The sequence below is a fragment of the Stegodyphus dumicola genome, chromosome X2, assembly GCF_044657685.1.
Source record: "Stegodyphus dumicola isolate Sdum_Otavi_A_Nest chromosome X2, ASM4465768v1".
In the NCBI taxonomy this organism is placed as follows: domain Eukaryota; kingdom Metazoa; phylum Arthropoda; class Arachnida; order Araneae; family Eresidae; genus Stegodyphus; species Stegodyphus dumicola.
Window position 1 is genome coordinate 65,736,740 of NC_140781.1, and position 18,040 is coordinate 65,754,779.

The 18,040-nt window shown below is 30.4% G+C and overlaps 1 protein-coding gene across 3 annotated transcripts in view; it reads left to right on the plus strand.

The window, feature by feature from the left end:
* Window positions 1–16,405, plus strand: part of LOC118187912 (dyslexia-associated protein KIAA0319-like protein) — a 268,310-nt gene extending 251,905 nt beyond the window's left edge. For 2 of the 3 annotated variants that reach the window (XM_085809395.1, XM_085809397.1), the window contains 2 exons: window positions 7,233–7,321; window positions 7,896–16,405. In XM_085809395.1, the coding sequence (XP_085665521.1) occupies window positions 7,233–7,321; window positions 7,896–8,038 (232 nt within the window). In that variant the 3' untranslated portion in view covers window positions 8,039–16,405. Of the gene's footprint in view, window positions 1–7,232; window positions 7,322–7,522; window positions 7,601–7,895 lie in introns of all 3 variants that reach the window. The other variant, XM_085809396.1, reaches the window with a different exon arrangement.
* The last annotated feature ends 1,635 nt before the right edge of the window (window positions 16,406–18,040 follow it).

An 18,040-nucleotide genomic window follows, 5' to 3' on the forward strand; every position in this document is an offset into this window, starting at 1 on the left:
GTAGTACGGTGCTAGATCCAGAAAATACCACTTCCAATAGTGAAGAAAGTGTCAGAGACGTTATTGAAAACAAAAAAAATTAGATTGACAAGTTAGTTGGTATTCTCGACACAGCAATTGACGGACTGGAACAGTGGAACTTTGTAACTGAACAAGAAATTATGTCTGTTTATAGAATTAAAGAGAAAGTATTAGCACAAAAAATGAAGCAACTTAAACAACTGACGTTGAAAGAAATGTTTAATAAAGTAAACAAATAAATATTAAGCTTTTTTTTTTTTTTTTTTTTTAATTTTGATACCCTAAATTTGTTCTGGAGATAATTGTTCACTAGTAATGAGTTCAATGAATTCATCCGCAAATTGTTCAGTAGCTTCAGTATCAGCTGAAGCTTTTTCACCTGACATTTTTAATTGTCTTATAACATGGATATTTTTTAATTTGGTTGACCAACCTGTCGAATATGTGCATTCAGTGTTTAAGTTCATTTCTTCATGAAATAATTGCTATTTATTTCATAAATTACGGTTTCCTATTTTTTAATTGTATAATTTCAGCATGCCATCCTACCAGATTTAAATTGATGATCTATAATCCAGAATCGTCGACCCTGGAACCCCTAATCCGGATAAAGTCCCGACAAGTCTGAATTATGGACTTTGTACTGTATTAATTTCATTCCATGTTTTTATTACCCACTATTTTTTGAACTGGCATGATGCATTGGCTTCCTTTTTCTTCCTTGCCTTGGATGTTCACTTCAAAATCATGGCTTCATATGACTACAGAAAGAGAAAACATCTAACTGCTAATTAATTCAGGTTAGAAGTGCATTTTACCTCAAATATTGCCCCCCCTTTTATTGAAGCACTAGAATAACATTCCTGGGCACAATTACGTTGAATACAATGAACCTTCTTTGGAGAATTTACTCCCTCAAGCATATCCCCCACACATATATTGTTTCCCTTATCGCCTGCCAGTTCAGTATACCATTGTTAGAAATCCTGAGAAAAATCTTCAAATGAATGACTTCAAAAGATAACAGCATCGCATATGTATTTTTCAGGTGTCTTCGTAAAGCAAAGGGTGCGCATTATACGGTGAATATACCTAAAAACTCAAAAATATAGTTTGAAATTATAGATGTGCATTATATGCCGGAATATACGGTAAATTATTTTTCTTGCATTATTTTCATTTTATGCAAATCATTCATGTTTTTAATGATAACATTATGCTGATTTTGCTCTTTTATTTGTCACATTTTCTTATCACCGATCAAATTGTTAGTATTATATGGTGACATTTATGTAAGCTATTATTTTACTTTAATATTTTATTCTTGTGCTATTTTCCCATTCTCAGAATTTTCTGTGTTACACATTGAATCGACTCCATTACCATGCCTCTCTTGCAAGACAGTACATCCAAACAAATTTCGCGCATTTGCTGTGAAGACCACTATTTTGGAAGAAAATACAGCTGGAATCAAAATTTGCTCTTGCTGATATAAAGGATGATCTCACAAAATATAATTTTTTAGTAGTGGCAGTTGACTCTGAAGCATTTAACTATGTCTGATGTGGTACTCAGTCCACCCAGATACAAATAAACGTGATAGCCTCATTTAAATCCACTCTGTGAATGTAGCTACTAAAATTGAAAAATTACTTCAGGGTCTTGATATTGGCGACCAGTGCCCCTTTTGGCTTCTCATACACATGTGTGCACTAGTTGGTGACAATGTGGAAGATCCTTTATTAAAGCACTCTGGTTTAATAGACTCCCAACTAATACACAAACAATTTTGGTGGCTGTAAACGAAGACCTTGCAAATGCGTCATGGCAGATCAAATACACTCTTGGACAAAATTAAGAAATGGAACACTTTTTCCCAAGTATCTGAAAAAATATTGGATAGAAATAAATAAAATTAGGTATGAATACATTTTATTCTATGACAATAATATGTATAAAACAACAATAAAATGTCATTCATTAGCATGAGTTATGGCCATTGTGACATAACTCCATAAGAGTTCATTGTGGTCCAAACTTGAGGCTGAAAGATGGCTGTGAAAATGTGACTGGTATTTGTATGTGGTCGCCTCTGACACACAGACAGCATGCGCAGTGAGTAGCCATGCTGTTAACAGGAGAGTTCAGGAGTGCCTGTGGAAGATGCACCCACTCCTCCACTAGAGCAGTTTTTAACTCCTTATTGATTCTGAGTGGAGGTTTGCATAATGCAGCAGTGCTTTCATGAACATCACAAGCATGTTCAATATGATTAAGGTCAGGAGATTTGGTTGGTCAATCTATTCATGAATGTCTTCACTTTCTAGATAGTCATCAACCAGATGAGCTTTGTGTAGTCATACATTGTTGTCCATAAAAATGAACTCAAGGCCAACAGTGCCCCTGGAAAGTCACACATAGGGCTCTAGAACTTCCTGCCTGTACCTCTGGGCATTCACGGACCAGTGTCAAACACATGGAGCAGTGTGCGGGTGTCTTGCATAATCCCTGCTCAGACCACCATATTGATCCCTTTCTGTAATGTTGCTGGGATGATATTAGGTTCCAGGACTCCTCCACATCAATAATTGCTAAGAATCAGGTTGTAGACTGAATCTGGACTCCTGTGTAAAGAGAACAGCTGTGTCCAGTGTTAGTATTGTATGCACCATTGTAAATGCTCTTTTTTGTGGGAGTGAGTAAGTGGGATGCAAATAGTGGGCTTGTGGCATACAGTTCCAGTTTCAGGGAGCCTTCTGGCAACTGTCTTCCTTGAAACTGATGTTTCTTATGGCAATAGCGAGGTCACAAGACAGTTGTGTGGCTGTAGACATCTTCTTGCGCTTGGCTGAAAGTACCAAATATCGGTCATAATCGGTCGTTGTGGCACTCGAGCAACAATGCCTTGGTCTTCTGGATACTGACCTGCTGTTTTTCAACTGATTCATGCAAATTAGAGATGACACTTGTTGTTACATCCAGTTTTCATGTAACCTGAGCATGGAACTGCCCTGCCTCAAACCTACCCACGATTCTGTATCTCATACCTTCGTCTAAATGTTGATGTGTACTCATTTCACCTAAAAAACATCAAAAAACAATAAGGTTATTCAAGAAAGATAATGAAAATCACTACTGTGTTGCAGAGTGGAATGAGCTGAGCAGCTAGATGTGGACTTTACTACCTCCTGCTGTCATAGTGATGCCCATAGGAATGTGTAAACTCACTTCAATGATACCAGCACTACAGTGACATGGCAACCAGGTGTCCAAATTTTGTGTTGTATTTTAGGAGAAATAAGGAAAAATGTTTTCCATCTCTTAATTTTGTCCATTAGTGTGTATATGAGTTATCCACATCTCTACCCTAAACAATGTTAGCATATCAGATACTAGTGGAACAAAAAGTTGACAACTTAACCAAACAGATTAATGAGCTAAAGGCATTGGTTCAGAGACATCATAATAGTTTCTGGAGTCCAGAGACTAAACAAGAAAATGTAATCGCCTTGCATATATAAACAAGTGGAAAACTAGAGTGGTGTTTGCCTGCTGGCTGTGCTAACAATCACCATATTAATCACATCCTCTTGGCCAACCCCAAATCTAAGTTGCAGTTTCTTAAACATATTGCTGTCAGCATTTGAGTCCTCTCTAAAGGATATGCACCTCACTTGACAAAGTTGGATAAACTAGATTTGTATTCTGCAAATGGTAGGCAAATATCTGCCTTCTGTAACAAGTGCTTCGCCCTCAATTTTCAGTTTAAGATGTCTTTTCATTTGGAATTTCATAATGGCTGATATGAAGTAACTAGTCATCGGCATTGACTTTCTAAAGTACTCTACTTTGTTTATTGTTGCCTGAAACTATAGCATAGTTGACAAAAATACATTGTTGATTTCTCATTGTACAATTTCTGATTCATTACTGTACAATTTCTGATTCTGATTCACTAACCAAATACCATCAAAATTAGCTATCCTTCCTCAGGTCCCCAACTTCTCTCAGGTTCTGTCTCAGTATCCACTGCTCACCAGCCCTTTGCAACTAGAGTCGTAAGTAGAACTCTTGGGCTCGTGTGCAAAACATTTCCCTGGGCCCTCTCAATAAATTTGTGCTTAAAAAAAAGAAAAAAAAAATTTTTTTAAATCAAGTATTCTAGGAGCCAATGTTTTGATGATGATTTATTCAGATCTGGAGTAACTGTTAAAAAATAAAAGCATGTTCTTAGGGACCTAGTTAGGTACATAACATAAAGAAAGAATAAAAAGAAAAATATTTTCCCTTCACCAATTGTGAAATGGTATTACTTTAGTCTGGATGTACTTTTGACATCAGATGATTTTAATCAGTTTATTTAAGATTTTTTGTTTACATGCATGTGAGTGTTAGAGACAGATTTTTCTCTTCTTTCACTGAGATACATACTGATAACAAATCAATAAGTCTACATAAAAAAGGAACATGTTGATATATCATTAAGAAAAGGAAAAAAGATTAGATTTGCAGAGATTTTTAAATAAAATCCAGTAGATTTTACATACAAATATATTTTGAGTTTTTATATAAAATCTGTGCTAATCTACATTTTTTTGCTTAATTTAACAAACTAATAAATAACTGGTTATTTTATAAATTGGAGACAACATAATAGGTAAACGAACAAAAAAGAGATTACACTAATATATAGTGCTCTGTGATTTACTCAGCTTACGAACATGACATATGCAATAATATACAAATAAGAACCTTTATAAGGTAAATGATACATTTGTTAAATATAAACATATTTATCATAAATTTCATAAAGAAAACTGTGAACGTACAATTTTTGTAGAAAATGTGTATGGTAATTATTTTATTTTAAAAATATTTTTTGGCACATTAAACTACTGAAATACATGATTTTTGTAAAAAAAATATGTATGATAATTTTTTTTCCATTTGATTTTAATTTTTCTCACTCCATACTGCTCTTCTTCTCTAATGTTTGTTCATAATTAAGTGTAATTATAACACAGGAGGCCAAAATTCATCATTAAGACAAAAGTCCTTCTTTATTAAAATTTGTAGCTCTTAACCTTCATTTCTGAAAAATTATTTTTATCAATACCTAGTCATCCATTTTCTCAGCTTCAACACTCAATAGTGATAGGTTTGACAATAAATCTTGTGCCATAGTGTTTCTCAAATATGTTTTTATTAATTTCAGTTTTAAAAATGATCTCTTACTTGTGGCTGTAGTTACAGGTAATGATAAATACAATATCAATGAATTCCACACTTCCAAATATCTGCTTGTGATATGTCATAATATTTTACCATTGTTAATTTTGCTAAATCCTTAATGGATATCAAATTTTGGATTTTTGTTCTGAAAGTATTTATAAATAATAGCAGTTATACTTCCAGTGCATTAGTAAAATTTGCTTTAGATGTTTTCTGTATTTTTGAGACATTATTAATATTATTCATATTTGTAAATGATGACAGAGCTTTAGGTTCCAAAAAGGAAAGCGTCATTGCAATTTTTGTCAGTCCAGTCATTCTGTATTTTAATTGAGTATTTAAAATATCGACAACAGTGTAAAAAAACTGTTACTTTAAAAGGTATTTTGCAATTTTCAAGCCTGTTATCCTTATGTAAGTCATCAAAAAATTTTTGTCTTTATTTATTTTATTTATTTATTAATTAATTTTTACCCCAAATTTGGTTTCTGTGGCCCCTCTATTTGCAATAAGCTCAGCTTCTTTCGTTATATTTGTTTTTTCAAAAAGCAAAGTTTGAAATTTTAACAGCCACAAAACATTTTATTTAAAACCTTTCAGTAGCATAAATGATTTTTCTTCTTTTAACCGTTTGATCTTGTACATAAATTGCATTTTAAATTAATTTAGGTGTATTTTCATTAATTAAAGAGTTAATGGCGCTCCGATGCCGTTCTATAGCAATAGTAAACAATATCAAAAAAGATGTAAACAGATTAAGACACAATAACGCGCCGAATAAATACTGATTCAGAAGTCAAACAACAAAAATCAGCGTTCAATTTTTGAATTAACGCTATTTTTGTTGTTTGACTTCTGAATCATGTAAACAGCTGTTTGAAATCCGTTTGTTCTTTTTGCATGTGTGACATCATTGCTCGCATTGGCTTATGGGTTAAGGGATGGAAGATGATGTGCATCTGAACCGGTCCTGAGGGCGAAACTGTTTCATATCCCCGTTTCTCCCTAATACAAACGGTAGCTGCGTGAAAGAGCGTTGCATGTGAACGGGGCTCAATTGTTCACTGAAGTTGCAACCTCTTAAACTCATCCCTGCTTTACAAATATTCTGTGACATAAGTGGACCAGACCTTATATTGTGCATAAATTTCACGGTCAGATCTTCAATTCGCTGCACAACCCGTCATGCCCAAGCATCCATGCTAAGGAAAAACTCAATGTTTGGTTGCAAAATGAGCATCGAATTACATTTTTTACATAGTGATCTTGACAACTTCATAAAAAATCTTGGTGCAGTTAGTGATGAGCAGGATTAGCAATTCCAGCAAGATTTGAAGATTATGGAGGATGGGTACTAAGATAAATGTGATGTGCATATAATGGCTGACTAATGGAGCACTAAGAGACAATGTCCACGGATTAAACACTCCAGACAAAAGCCATAAGCAAAAAATTTTACTTTAATGTATATGTTTACCGTTTTTTAAAATAAAAAGACTTTACTAATTATATGAGTAAAATTATTCTTTGCAAATAGTATATTTGGTAAGTTTTCCCATTATTTTCCTATATGCATATTTTGTATGAGTTTTGAGACATAGAGAGGTTCTCCTATAGCTTAAAAAGTTGACATGAAAGATAAAAGCTGAGGTTATTTTTCTGTATTCAGAGACCAGAATTTTCAGAAAACAACTGACAACGAAATTGCTGTTCCCCAGTGAATTGAAAGTAAAATTTTAAAAAATTTCCTTAAATGCAAAAGAGCAAGGGTAATCTCCAACAAGGGATGGACAGGTCTAGTTGTCTGATGAAGAATTTTAGAGTTAAGCTATTGTTGTGTATATGAACTAATGTAAATGAAATCAACTGTTTGTAAGTTAAAATTTTCTTTACATTATTTTATTCATATTTTGTGTAATCATGTGTTACCTATCAATGAGATTTTCTTGTTCATCTGGTTTAATGTTTATTATTTTCAGAATGCGATTTCGCAGGCCTAAAAAGCGACATAGATATACTCTGTTACAAGATTTTTGTGAGAGAGAGAGGGAAAAATTCTTTCCCCAAAGTAAGCAGTTTATTTTATTTGCATAAGTTATGATATGTAATTAATTTTAAAGACAGATAAATGGTTAGTCAGCCAGTCAAAATCAGTTTTTAGGAAATAATCTATGGATTATCAAAAATATTTTGCTTTTTGTTCTTGTATGCTTTCCATTTATAAAATACCCATTTTTGATTTTATTCAACCTTTTTAATTTCTTTGCAGAAAACCAACAAAAAAGCAGTTTAGATGTGTCAGATACAGAGTGAGATAAGTTTCGAATCATTAACCATCGTTTAACTGGTAGAGCTTTGCCTATGTCAAATAAGAATTCAAAAGCAATTTGAGTCATAAATCATAATCATAAACCGTCCGTGCCATTAATTATTTTATGGGAGCTGTATCCAAAATAAAAAATTTCTCTTAATTTATGTCATGTCTGTAGCCTGTGATTTTGTATACCTTGTTCATTACAGAGAAATATATATATTTTTTATTTTGAATGATAATAGTTTTAAAAGGTGTAATATGCTTCTAGTGTTGATCTTCCACCACATCTGAGCTCGCTATGTTATCTAACTTTTTAATTTTTTTACAGACAAGAACCAAAAAAGCAGTTTAATGATGTCAGACACAGAATCAGATGCTATTTTCGAGTCACAGAGTGTGCCATTAACTATAAAAACGAATGGGATGATACCTAATGGAGTAAACAGAGGTGCTCATAACATACCAGCATAACAAAGTGTGACCTTGTTAGAATCATAATCATGGTGCATTTTTAAATCAGTACGAGGAAATGCATCTCGAGTCTTGGATTGAAAGTGGTTTTCATACATGTACTTATGTGTTATGTATGCCTAAATATAAACAAATTTTTAAACTTGAATACTCTGCACTACTGTAAAATCTGTAAAAATTAGAATGTTTTGAAATATTTGTTCAGATATTGAAATGCTTCTGTGATTGATAACTAGTGAAATGATGGTTGTTAACTTGCTGTGTTTGTTTACTTGAAAAAGTATGAAAAATTATTTAATGTAATTACAGATGAAATATATCTATGATGAAACAAAAGTATATTTAAAAGACAATTATACAATGTTATGATTATTTTGATGGCACTAAATAATCCCGTATTGTAGTGTTTGTGCTGTTTCATTATTAATATTATTAAGGATTTGCATGGCACTCAAATTCCTTATATGCATATTTATTTGTGTTTAAAAATCTCCAGGGGGGAGGTGAGTAATGTAACTTATCAAATCACATAATGCAAGCTCTATTCACATAATTTATATATTATTTATCTGGTTGATTCTTTTCATTTCAAGCTTGGATGAACACATCATATCCTGCTTTGCATTAACCCTCATCCGTCTCCTGCATTTCAATAAGAACAAAGTTTTTAAGCCTTTGTGATTTTTCACATGCAGTGTTTTAACTACCGTTTTCCCCACGTTGATGGGAAGAAATGGAAAATGTACTTACAATTGTAAAAAGTTTTATGTTTTGATTTTTTCTTTACAATATATATTTTCCTCATGTCGTCTCATAAGAAATAAAATCTTGTTTCATACATGACTTAAAGATCAAATAATTTTTATCAATTAAATTACTAGAAAGATATTTTTCATTTCAGTACTCAAGAAAAAATTTCTGCAAACTTGACTAGTTATGAAGGTTTTAAATAAAGCTGAATAATTGATTAAGAATAAATGTGAGAGTTACTTCTCAGACTAGGTTGTTGATGTGAGGTGAAATTGATGTCTTTCAATAACAGTTTTAGAAACATTTAAATGTAGGGTATTGATGATAATAGCTTTGTAAATATTTATGAATTAAACTAAATAAACAAAAAAAATTAATACATAGGTGCTTACTTGGAGATCGTGTCATAGGGCTGTATTCATCTCCCAGGTCTCTTGTGTATCAGCGTTAAGACATCTGTCAATCACGTAGATAGAAATGTAAATCCTTTAGTTTGCCATGGATGCATATAAACATATTATGATTCATGTTTAGTTCTAGATTTCGATTTTTCTTGATTTTGTTTGGAATTCCAGTAAATGACCGCAGTAGTTCAGACAATGTATAAAGAGGCTATGGTATCAGGGATAGCAGCTTGTTGATGGGTTACAAATATTGAAGTTTTGAAAGATTGCTAACAGGAAAAAATTCTAACTGAAGTAAACGTATGGTAACATTTTTCCTCATATTGGAATGCCTGCATCAGAAATAAGCCCAATATTCAGTGAAATTAATTCAATGATTTTATGATATGTGATAAATACAAAAGCAATAATATTATTTTAAGGATAATATAATTGTTTCAAATGGAATATGAATGACTTATAGGAGTAATAATAAGGCTTGGTTATGTTTCTATGGGATATTGCTGTATTCTTTTAATAGATCTTGATCACTTACTGAATATGCCCTCAGTCTGATGTAAAATAAAAGTAAGTAAATAAATATATTGAAGCATGGAAGTACTGTGTATTGGCATTCTACATCTAATATAAAGTTGACATTTCGAAAAAGTTCACATGGCTTGAAATTAATAGAAAAGTGCGTTATTACAAAAAGCATTTTTACTACTACATGTTATTATAAACACTGTTATTTTTGCAGATTTTGAATACTTTATTTTTTAATCTTCAGTTTGCTCTTGTGAATATTCCTTCCTCTTCCTTTTCTAAATGTTACTTTTAACACTTAATGATTGTTTTAAAAATTAAAATGAAAGAGATTGTATTTTTGTTATGTTGCATTGCTTTGCAGTTTGTGAAGATTAGTGCTGTTTTTCAAAATACACATTATTATTTCAGTTTTTCTGTATTGGTAAAGCTGAAAATAGAAAAGTGCTGCTTTCTCTAATTGATTTTTTGCATAATATTTTAAAACTAATGTTGCTTTAATAATGCAAAAACTTAATATTTTCTTATTTGTTTTTATGCAGTTTTGTATGCAGACATTCCTGTTTATTCATTTTTATTGTGTGTCCTATAATTGTAATGCATTAAGCTAATATTAAATGGTATTATTATTATTATATATATATGTCTTTAGTGATTATAAATTGGATATTGAATCTTTTGCCTTAATAGTCAAGTGCTGTATCTAATTTGCATAAGTTAACTACTTGTATATGCTTTACAAATTAATGCAGAAAAATATCACTTAATGTTTAATATCTTCAAATGCTAGAGATTAGCTAGGAATCTTGACTTCAGTTAAGAATAAAAACCATACACATTTACTAATTTTGTATTATTAGTAGAAATATCCAAAAAGCTTTAGGATCTTTTTGTTGTTCAACCATTTACCATTTTAATTCAGGTTGAAAATATTTGCTTATTTTCATACACTTGCAGCATGAATTCTGCAGGATCCAGTAATTTTCTGATAGGAGCTTTTCTTCTAGTACAAACTTTACTGCTTTTTAGTACCTAACCTGTGTTACTGTTTTGATGATTTCTTCTCTGCTATCTGTACTAAAGAACTGATAATAATGATAAGGTAATAAGGATATTCTTCTCTGCTATCTGCCAAGCAAATGTGTTTTCTTTTGTTGGATACAAGCGTTACTGCAGTATGAGAGAACTTCCTAAAGAAAAGATAATAAGTCTTTGAGTTCAGACTGAATTTTTCTGACATTTATTTTTCTTGTGCTTAGTTCTATTAAGTTGCTCCATATTAAGGAAAAGAATTTTTGTCTTCTTGCTTGAATTGCAGTAAAAGTATGAGCAAACATTGCCTAAAGAAATATGTTTTCAACCATAGTTAATAATTTTGCTGTTACCTCATTTTCTCTACATCAGGTGTAAAATAGCTAAAATTGTAAGTATATTGTCCTTGGTATGAGTTTAGTGATAAGTCAAGTTGCTGATATTTGAATTCAATTTTTGTTACCAGGTATTTATAAGTTAGTGATTAAGAGAAAATTTCGCGTTATAGAATTGCGTAAAGTGCTCATAATTTTAAATAATAAACTGGTAAATATCTATGGTATTCATTCATATATGGAAGCTACTACATATATGGTAACTATTAGGCTATGGTAATGGTAACTACATGTAAACATTATATACACTGTAAATATCTCTATATTTCTTAAAATTTTTATTTTTTCTTTGCAGAGTTGAAAGTAAAATATAAATCTGTAATTTTTTCATGTTTTTAAATTTAAATTTTCCATATCGTATGAATTACAAAAACATTAAGCAAATTGCTTATACTCTTGATGCATTATTAAATGTAACCATCTTATCTGTCCTCATCTTTTCCCAGAATATGTAATTGCATTAGCTAAACTGAAGAAATGAAACAAGCTCACCTACTGAAGTTCGTGGTTTTTTGTTACAAACGCTGCTATAGTTTTGTCAACCCTTTCATAATGTAACTGCAAAAAAGTATAATTTGCAAGTTATTTTTTATAGTGCTTGGGAAAATATGCTGTTTTTTTAAATCAACCTTGTTATTGTTGAGAACTTAAGATTGTGTGAAATATGAAATTTTGAGATACTTGGGTAATTTTTTTTTTTTTTTTTTTTTTTTTTTTTGTTATTTTTGTACTGATTGGCAATACCGTAGCATGAATTTACATCAGCAGTTATGGTTTTTCTGCATTTTTTTAGGTCATACATGTGTTGATCACAGCCGTAAGGGTTATGTTCATCTGTAGAGATTATATTTGAGGAAAAGTTGGCAATTTATTTTACACAAATTATGCATATTACATGTTTAGTCAAACTGATCTATAGCTCTTAATAAAGTTATAATCAGAATGATTTCCAAAATCCCTAAATATTTTAATTGCCTTTTCATTAGCTCCATCCCCCTTTCACTGTTAAAATAGAACTTTGCTTATAATGTTTCTTGAGCATGTATTTTTATTTTGTTATTTTTCTTCACAGTAAAGCAATTTATTTTCTAAAGTGTTTTCCTTGGGCTGATTCCTGTAAGATATGCGATAATGTCCTAATCCTAATTCCCTTTACCATCTGAAATAGTATTTTTAAATAATGAATTATAGTTTTCCGTCAGAAAGTTATTTTTAAAATACCTATGTATTTGGTGTCCAGGCTATCCTTTTGCTTTATTATTTTAACTGAAATATTAGAAACTGATGATAGTGGGAATATGCTTGAGATTGCAAATATAGAAGTTTTAGAAAAGCAGTTTTAGCAAGATATTGCCATAGCAAGCACATGTGTCAAGTGAATATAAGTTCAACTGATGAAGTTATAATTTGCTTCACATGTGTTCTGTGTATTCCAACTATACAATTTTATTGCAAATTGGTTATATCGAGGTAGACTTATGTCCCAGGACAGAAAATTGAGTAATTGGAAATAAGCAATTCTTTCCTTTTATCTAAAATTTTCAAATGGAAGCAATGTTTTTATCTTGCGGTTAAAAAGTAAAGATGTTGTGTATGGTGGTTATGTTGTGCTTTATGTTTTTGATAAATGCTTCAACTAATCGCCAAAAATTATTTTATTTGTATCATATATTTTAAAAATTGGGCTTTGATTAAGTAAATTTTGTTGTTTTAATGTAAAAAGAATTAAAATTCCATTGTTAAAATGGTTTATAAAGGTGTCAAGCGATCTTGGGTTTTTTATCAACCTTTGTTCATGTGCCATTGAATACATTTCTATGAATCATACATAATGTGTAGATGATTTAATGTGAAGTCATATGACTAGCATACTGGCTGATAATATAACCAGAAACAAAATCTGATTGCTAAATGTATTTATTTGCACTATGCATAAAATTCAGAAAATTATGTTTTAAGTCTACTAAATGCTTTTATTTTTTGGCTTCAATTCCATAACTTTTTAGGTAGTATATATTGAGAATAATTTTTTTTAGCCTGTTCAGGAAAATTTTATTAATTTAGGTAGTACAAAATGCCCTGCTTTTATTTGCTATTTTCAAAACATATTCAAAGCATGCTGTAAAAAATGCTACTCCTCTAGATGGTAGTTGCGAAAACATGAAAGGATATCCTTACGTTTTCTTTTAAAGGTCTAAAGTGAATAAATAATTTACAAAGTTATATGTGCAAAAGCAAGACAAGAAAGTTTATACGAGTGTATTCATTTGCCAAGTGCTAACAAATTTTGTATTAATGAGAAAGAATATATTTTTAAAAGTGCTTAAAAAAGGATGGGGAAATAGACTATGAAAGATAGTAGAACAAAGCAACTGAAAATATGTATATGAAAGACTTTTTGATGCTATAGCTAGATATAATTTATCACTTTTTGTAAGGTAAAATGATATGAGTCATTCACACAGCCTAGTTATTGAATTTTGAAAAGTTTGTTACTGAAATGTATTGTTTCATAAATTTGAAATCGTACAAGTAAAGTATGTGTGCAATATTTAAAAATGTCTACTAGGAAGTCATTGAAAAGCTTTGTGAATAAACCTTAATAATCCTTTAAAATTTCTTGAATATATTTTTGTGAAGGGGGCATAACTATGTAAATAAAAAAATTTTAGTAGATTTTAATGTGATTTTGTGAACAATGTTAAGTAATTTGGTTGCAGTTATGAGGTAAGAAAAGTGTACTATAAACTGTTTTAAATACAGATTTGAGTTCTTACCTTTCTGAAATATTCCAGAAATACACTTTTGTTAATTTTTAATATTAATGTTATGTATGCATGGCTAGCTTTTCTTAATAAGTAATGAAAGTGAGTAATTTTGTTTACAAGAACAACTAGATACTGCTAGCATCTAATTTTTCAAGAACATGAAATGACTCTTTATCAAAATTATAAGCTTATATGGAAAATCATGATTTGTTATTAATGATGTATGTTTATGTATGTTGTGTGTTTGTGCATTAATGTGTGTGTAAGTACATGAGATGTGAGAAACTTAATAAGGAATTTGGCGAGTGCAAAATATTTGAAAACAGCACTGGAAAAGTTATAAAATTTATTTGTGATGTAGTTGCTGGCAGTATGTCAAAATGCAATTGGAAAGCTCTGTGAGATATTTTAAACCTCCTGTTAAGGCATGATAAATGTCAGTGGCATACTTGCCTCCTCATTGATTTTTTCTCTTTTAATATAGATTTTCTGTAAAAATTTATTTCTTCACTTTATCTCTTCCCCCTCTCTCTTTTTACCCCTTCCCATATTGGTGGAACTCAGACCAACAATACTTTTTTCATTTTTTATTTGTGGTTATAGAACAAGCGTTCCATCCAGTAGTTGTAGTAGTCTTTTTGCTATGATAAGGATTATGTATTTTGTAGATGTATAGTATCAAGATGTACTGTGATTTGCAACTGCTATTTTTTTCCTCTTTGAGGCATTTGAAGAATATAAATATGTTATATAAAACAACTTCATTTTGAAAAGTATGTTGTAATAAATATATATTGTATGATTATACATCATGTATTTTTTATATATTTTTATTTTATATTTCTGAATTTTTTTTTATGTACATAGCACACTCCAACAATTTACAATTGTATTAATATGGAGTTTATAACTTTAATATACGTTAAGGCTTTATTTTACAATATCTGAAGTTTTGTGCAAGATGTATTTAATTTATTGCTTTTTAGTAAAAAATGTGTAATTAATTACAAAAAGTGGAAGTAATACAATTTTTGTCACAAAAGTACTGAGTAAAATATGTGTATGCTTGGAGAATTAATATAGGAAATATCCATGCTATGTGACTTGGTGAGCTTTGCAAAGCTACACACACACATATACATTTACTCACTGTAAGATTTTTCTATGTGTGTGTATATGCACACATATAATGTATATATCAGTAAGTATCTTTTCTAGTCATATTATTGTATATTATTTGAATCATGTGAAAAAATATTCAATAAAGAATTTTATCGATTATACATCAGTGTGTATTTTTGTATTTGTAATTTGTATATTGTAATGTTATTATTTTAAATTAACCAGTTATTACAATTTTGGTCTTGAACTTCTTTTTTCATATTCTTCACCAAAATGCAAATTAGTTTTGAGTATTTAAGTTGAGGTTTCTATATTTGAAACAGAGAGTTTGTCCGGTATTTGCATGTTAAGTGGTTAGTTTCTGCCAGTTCTAGTAGTTGTAATTATTCAGCTTGCTCGGCACTATTACTCGCGTATGATACTTTAGATACCGATAAATTTATTGAACCAGCTTCTAGCTTAGTATTAATTGTGTGGGCTTAGACTGCTGTTCAATGTTTAATTTAAATAAAATGTTCTTATTTGCATCACCACGAGGTGTGACTATTGTAGCACAAAAGTATGCCTTTATGGTTCCAAGTTCTATGTAAAAAAAAAGGTGGTTTATAACCGTAAAGACTTTGTCATTTATCTAAGATATGTGTTAACTCGCTTCATGTCTGTTAGGGTTATAGGTATTTTACCAGATCAAGCATAACTATTAATTTTTACACATTTATTTATTAAAAGATATAATTAAACACAATTTTAATTCTTTTTCAAATCTATGTATCTATTTTAACAAAATAATGTAATAATTCATACCAAAGACTATTTCTTCAGCTGTTTGTCTAAATTGTTATAATTATCTATGTAGATGTGTGTGTGGGTACATATATATGTGTGTGTGTGTGTAATTTGTGCACACACAATACTTTTTACTGTAAAATTAAATTTTGCTCATATGTGTTTTATGCTAATTTAATTTCTGTAGCAAATTATTTTATTCTGTCTGCAACATCTCCAATGTTTTTAAAATTCCCATGATAAAAGTAACAAACACACTTTGAAATTAATAATTTTTTATTAGAAATAATTCCATTTATGCTAGAAGGGAGAGAAAAAGAGAAAGAAACTGTTTCCATGCAAAACAAAGTATTAGAAAATTTTGCAGCATTACCAAGGAAGAAACGTTAGTTCTGAAAAGTGGTAAATTATTCGCATAGCAATGAAATGTGTGATGTTATGGCGTGTAGCAAACAGATCGTTTTCGAAATGCTGTTTATTTTGTTGGTTGTTGATTAAAAATTTAAACCTGAGAGTTCTGAAAATTCCTATTTTTGACATTAATATCAGTATAAAATAAAATTAAATATCTTCTGGTAAAATCTATTCTGGGTTGTTCTAGTAATTTTTTCTGATGCTCTTTTTGTTTCAATGTAGTATAGTACAAAATAGCAAAAGAAAAGTGTGCTAAATTTAATAATTATAATTTAATATTATGTCACTTCAAATTAATGTATTCAAGTTGGTTCTGTTTATGATTTTAATAATAATACAATTATAACCAGGGGGATTAGATTAGTAAAAGGAAATGAGTATCTGATTGGGAAATCTAGCTTTGATATGTTTACATACGTATTAATTATATTACCTAACAAATAAAAAATATGAAAGTCATTTAGCGCCAAAATATTGCAATCTTGCAATGTAAAGTACAATTTTGGTTTGCATGTAAATTGATCTGTGAATATTTTGAAAGACGAGCAAAAATTTATCAATTTTTAGTTTGATAAACAAACTAGATCTTGCAGTATGAGTAGTACATACAGTACCCCCTGCTTATTAACTTCATTGTATAATAAAATCAGCTGCTTATTACCCTCAGATTTCCAAGAACCAAAACAAATATTTACTAAATAGAAAAACTTCTGTTTATTAAATTCATCTCTGCAACTTATAAAATTGAGGTTGACAAAGACTTTCAGTGTCAGAATATCCTCTTTCTGCTGGTCAAAGCTCTGTGTAATTTATCTTTCAGGTATGTAATGTTTCAATAACAGGTTTGACTGAATTTTTTCTATCTTGGGGTCCTTGTACCTGCGTGGCATTGCAGAGCACTTGTTTTCTTCATACTGGAGCTCAGAGGGCCAAACTTCTTTATCTTAAGTTTAACAGAACAATCCTGTAGAGGCACTGTAAACGAGTGAGTGTTCCTTTTCGAATATCATTTAATAAGTGCAACTTCTGCATCCCATCTTTTAAAGTTCATGCATTCAAAGTCTTTCGTTTGGAATGCATGCATTACATGTTCATTCAACATTGGCATGCATGTTCACAGAGAGTTTCTGAAATGTTTCCTAGAATTACTGTACATTAACAGTCTTTTAATATATAAAAGGATATTTTTAGCCTGACTTCCTTTACAATTTATTTAGTTATTATAGATATACTAGAGATGTGTTTGGACTATGTATATAGAACTAATTTTTTAAAAGGAAAATTTATAATCCTTGCAAGAATTTTCGTGCATTATGCTGCTACAAATTGATCAGTAAATATATAAAGAAAGAAATTTTGAACCAATTTTTTGTAGACTAAATACTGGAATTAAAATTAACTTGATAAAATCCTGTAAATGTAGAATATCAAATATTATTTTTAGACTAGTAAAATCTTTTTCAATTGGAAAATATTTTTAATGATTTTACTTCTTTTTTTTTCTTCCCCCCCCCTTTGCTACTGCTGTTTGATAAGAGGTTCAAGATTATTTTGCACTATCAAAGATTTTTTACTGTAGGATTTTAATTTTTTCTACATTTTTAAGAGCATGTTTGCATTTTTTTAAGATTCATTTTAGATTAGAAAAATATTTTTAACCTTTTCCCAGGGGCTGGGACATATATGTCCCGCACGTTCACTACTTTAAATGTGTCTCAAGAAATTTCAGTAAACTATGGAGATTTAAAATTTACTCCTTAATATGGATAAGGAAGTGCAATACCCTGTCGATTTGTTTTTCTGTTC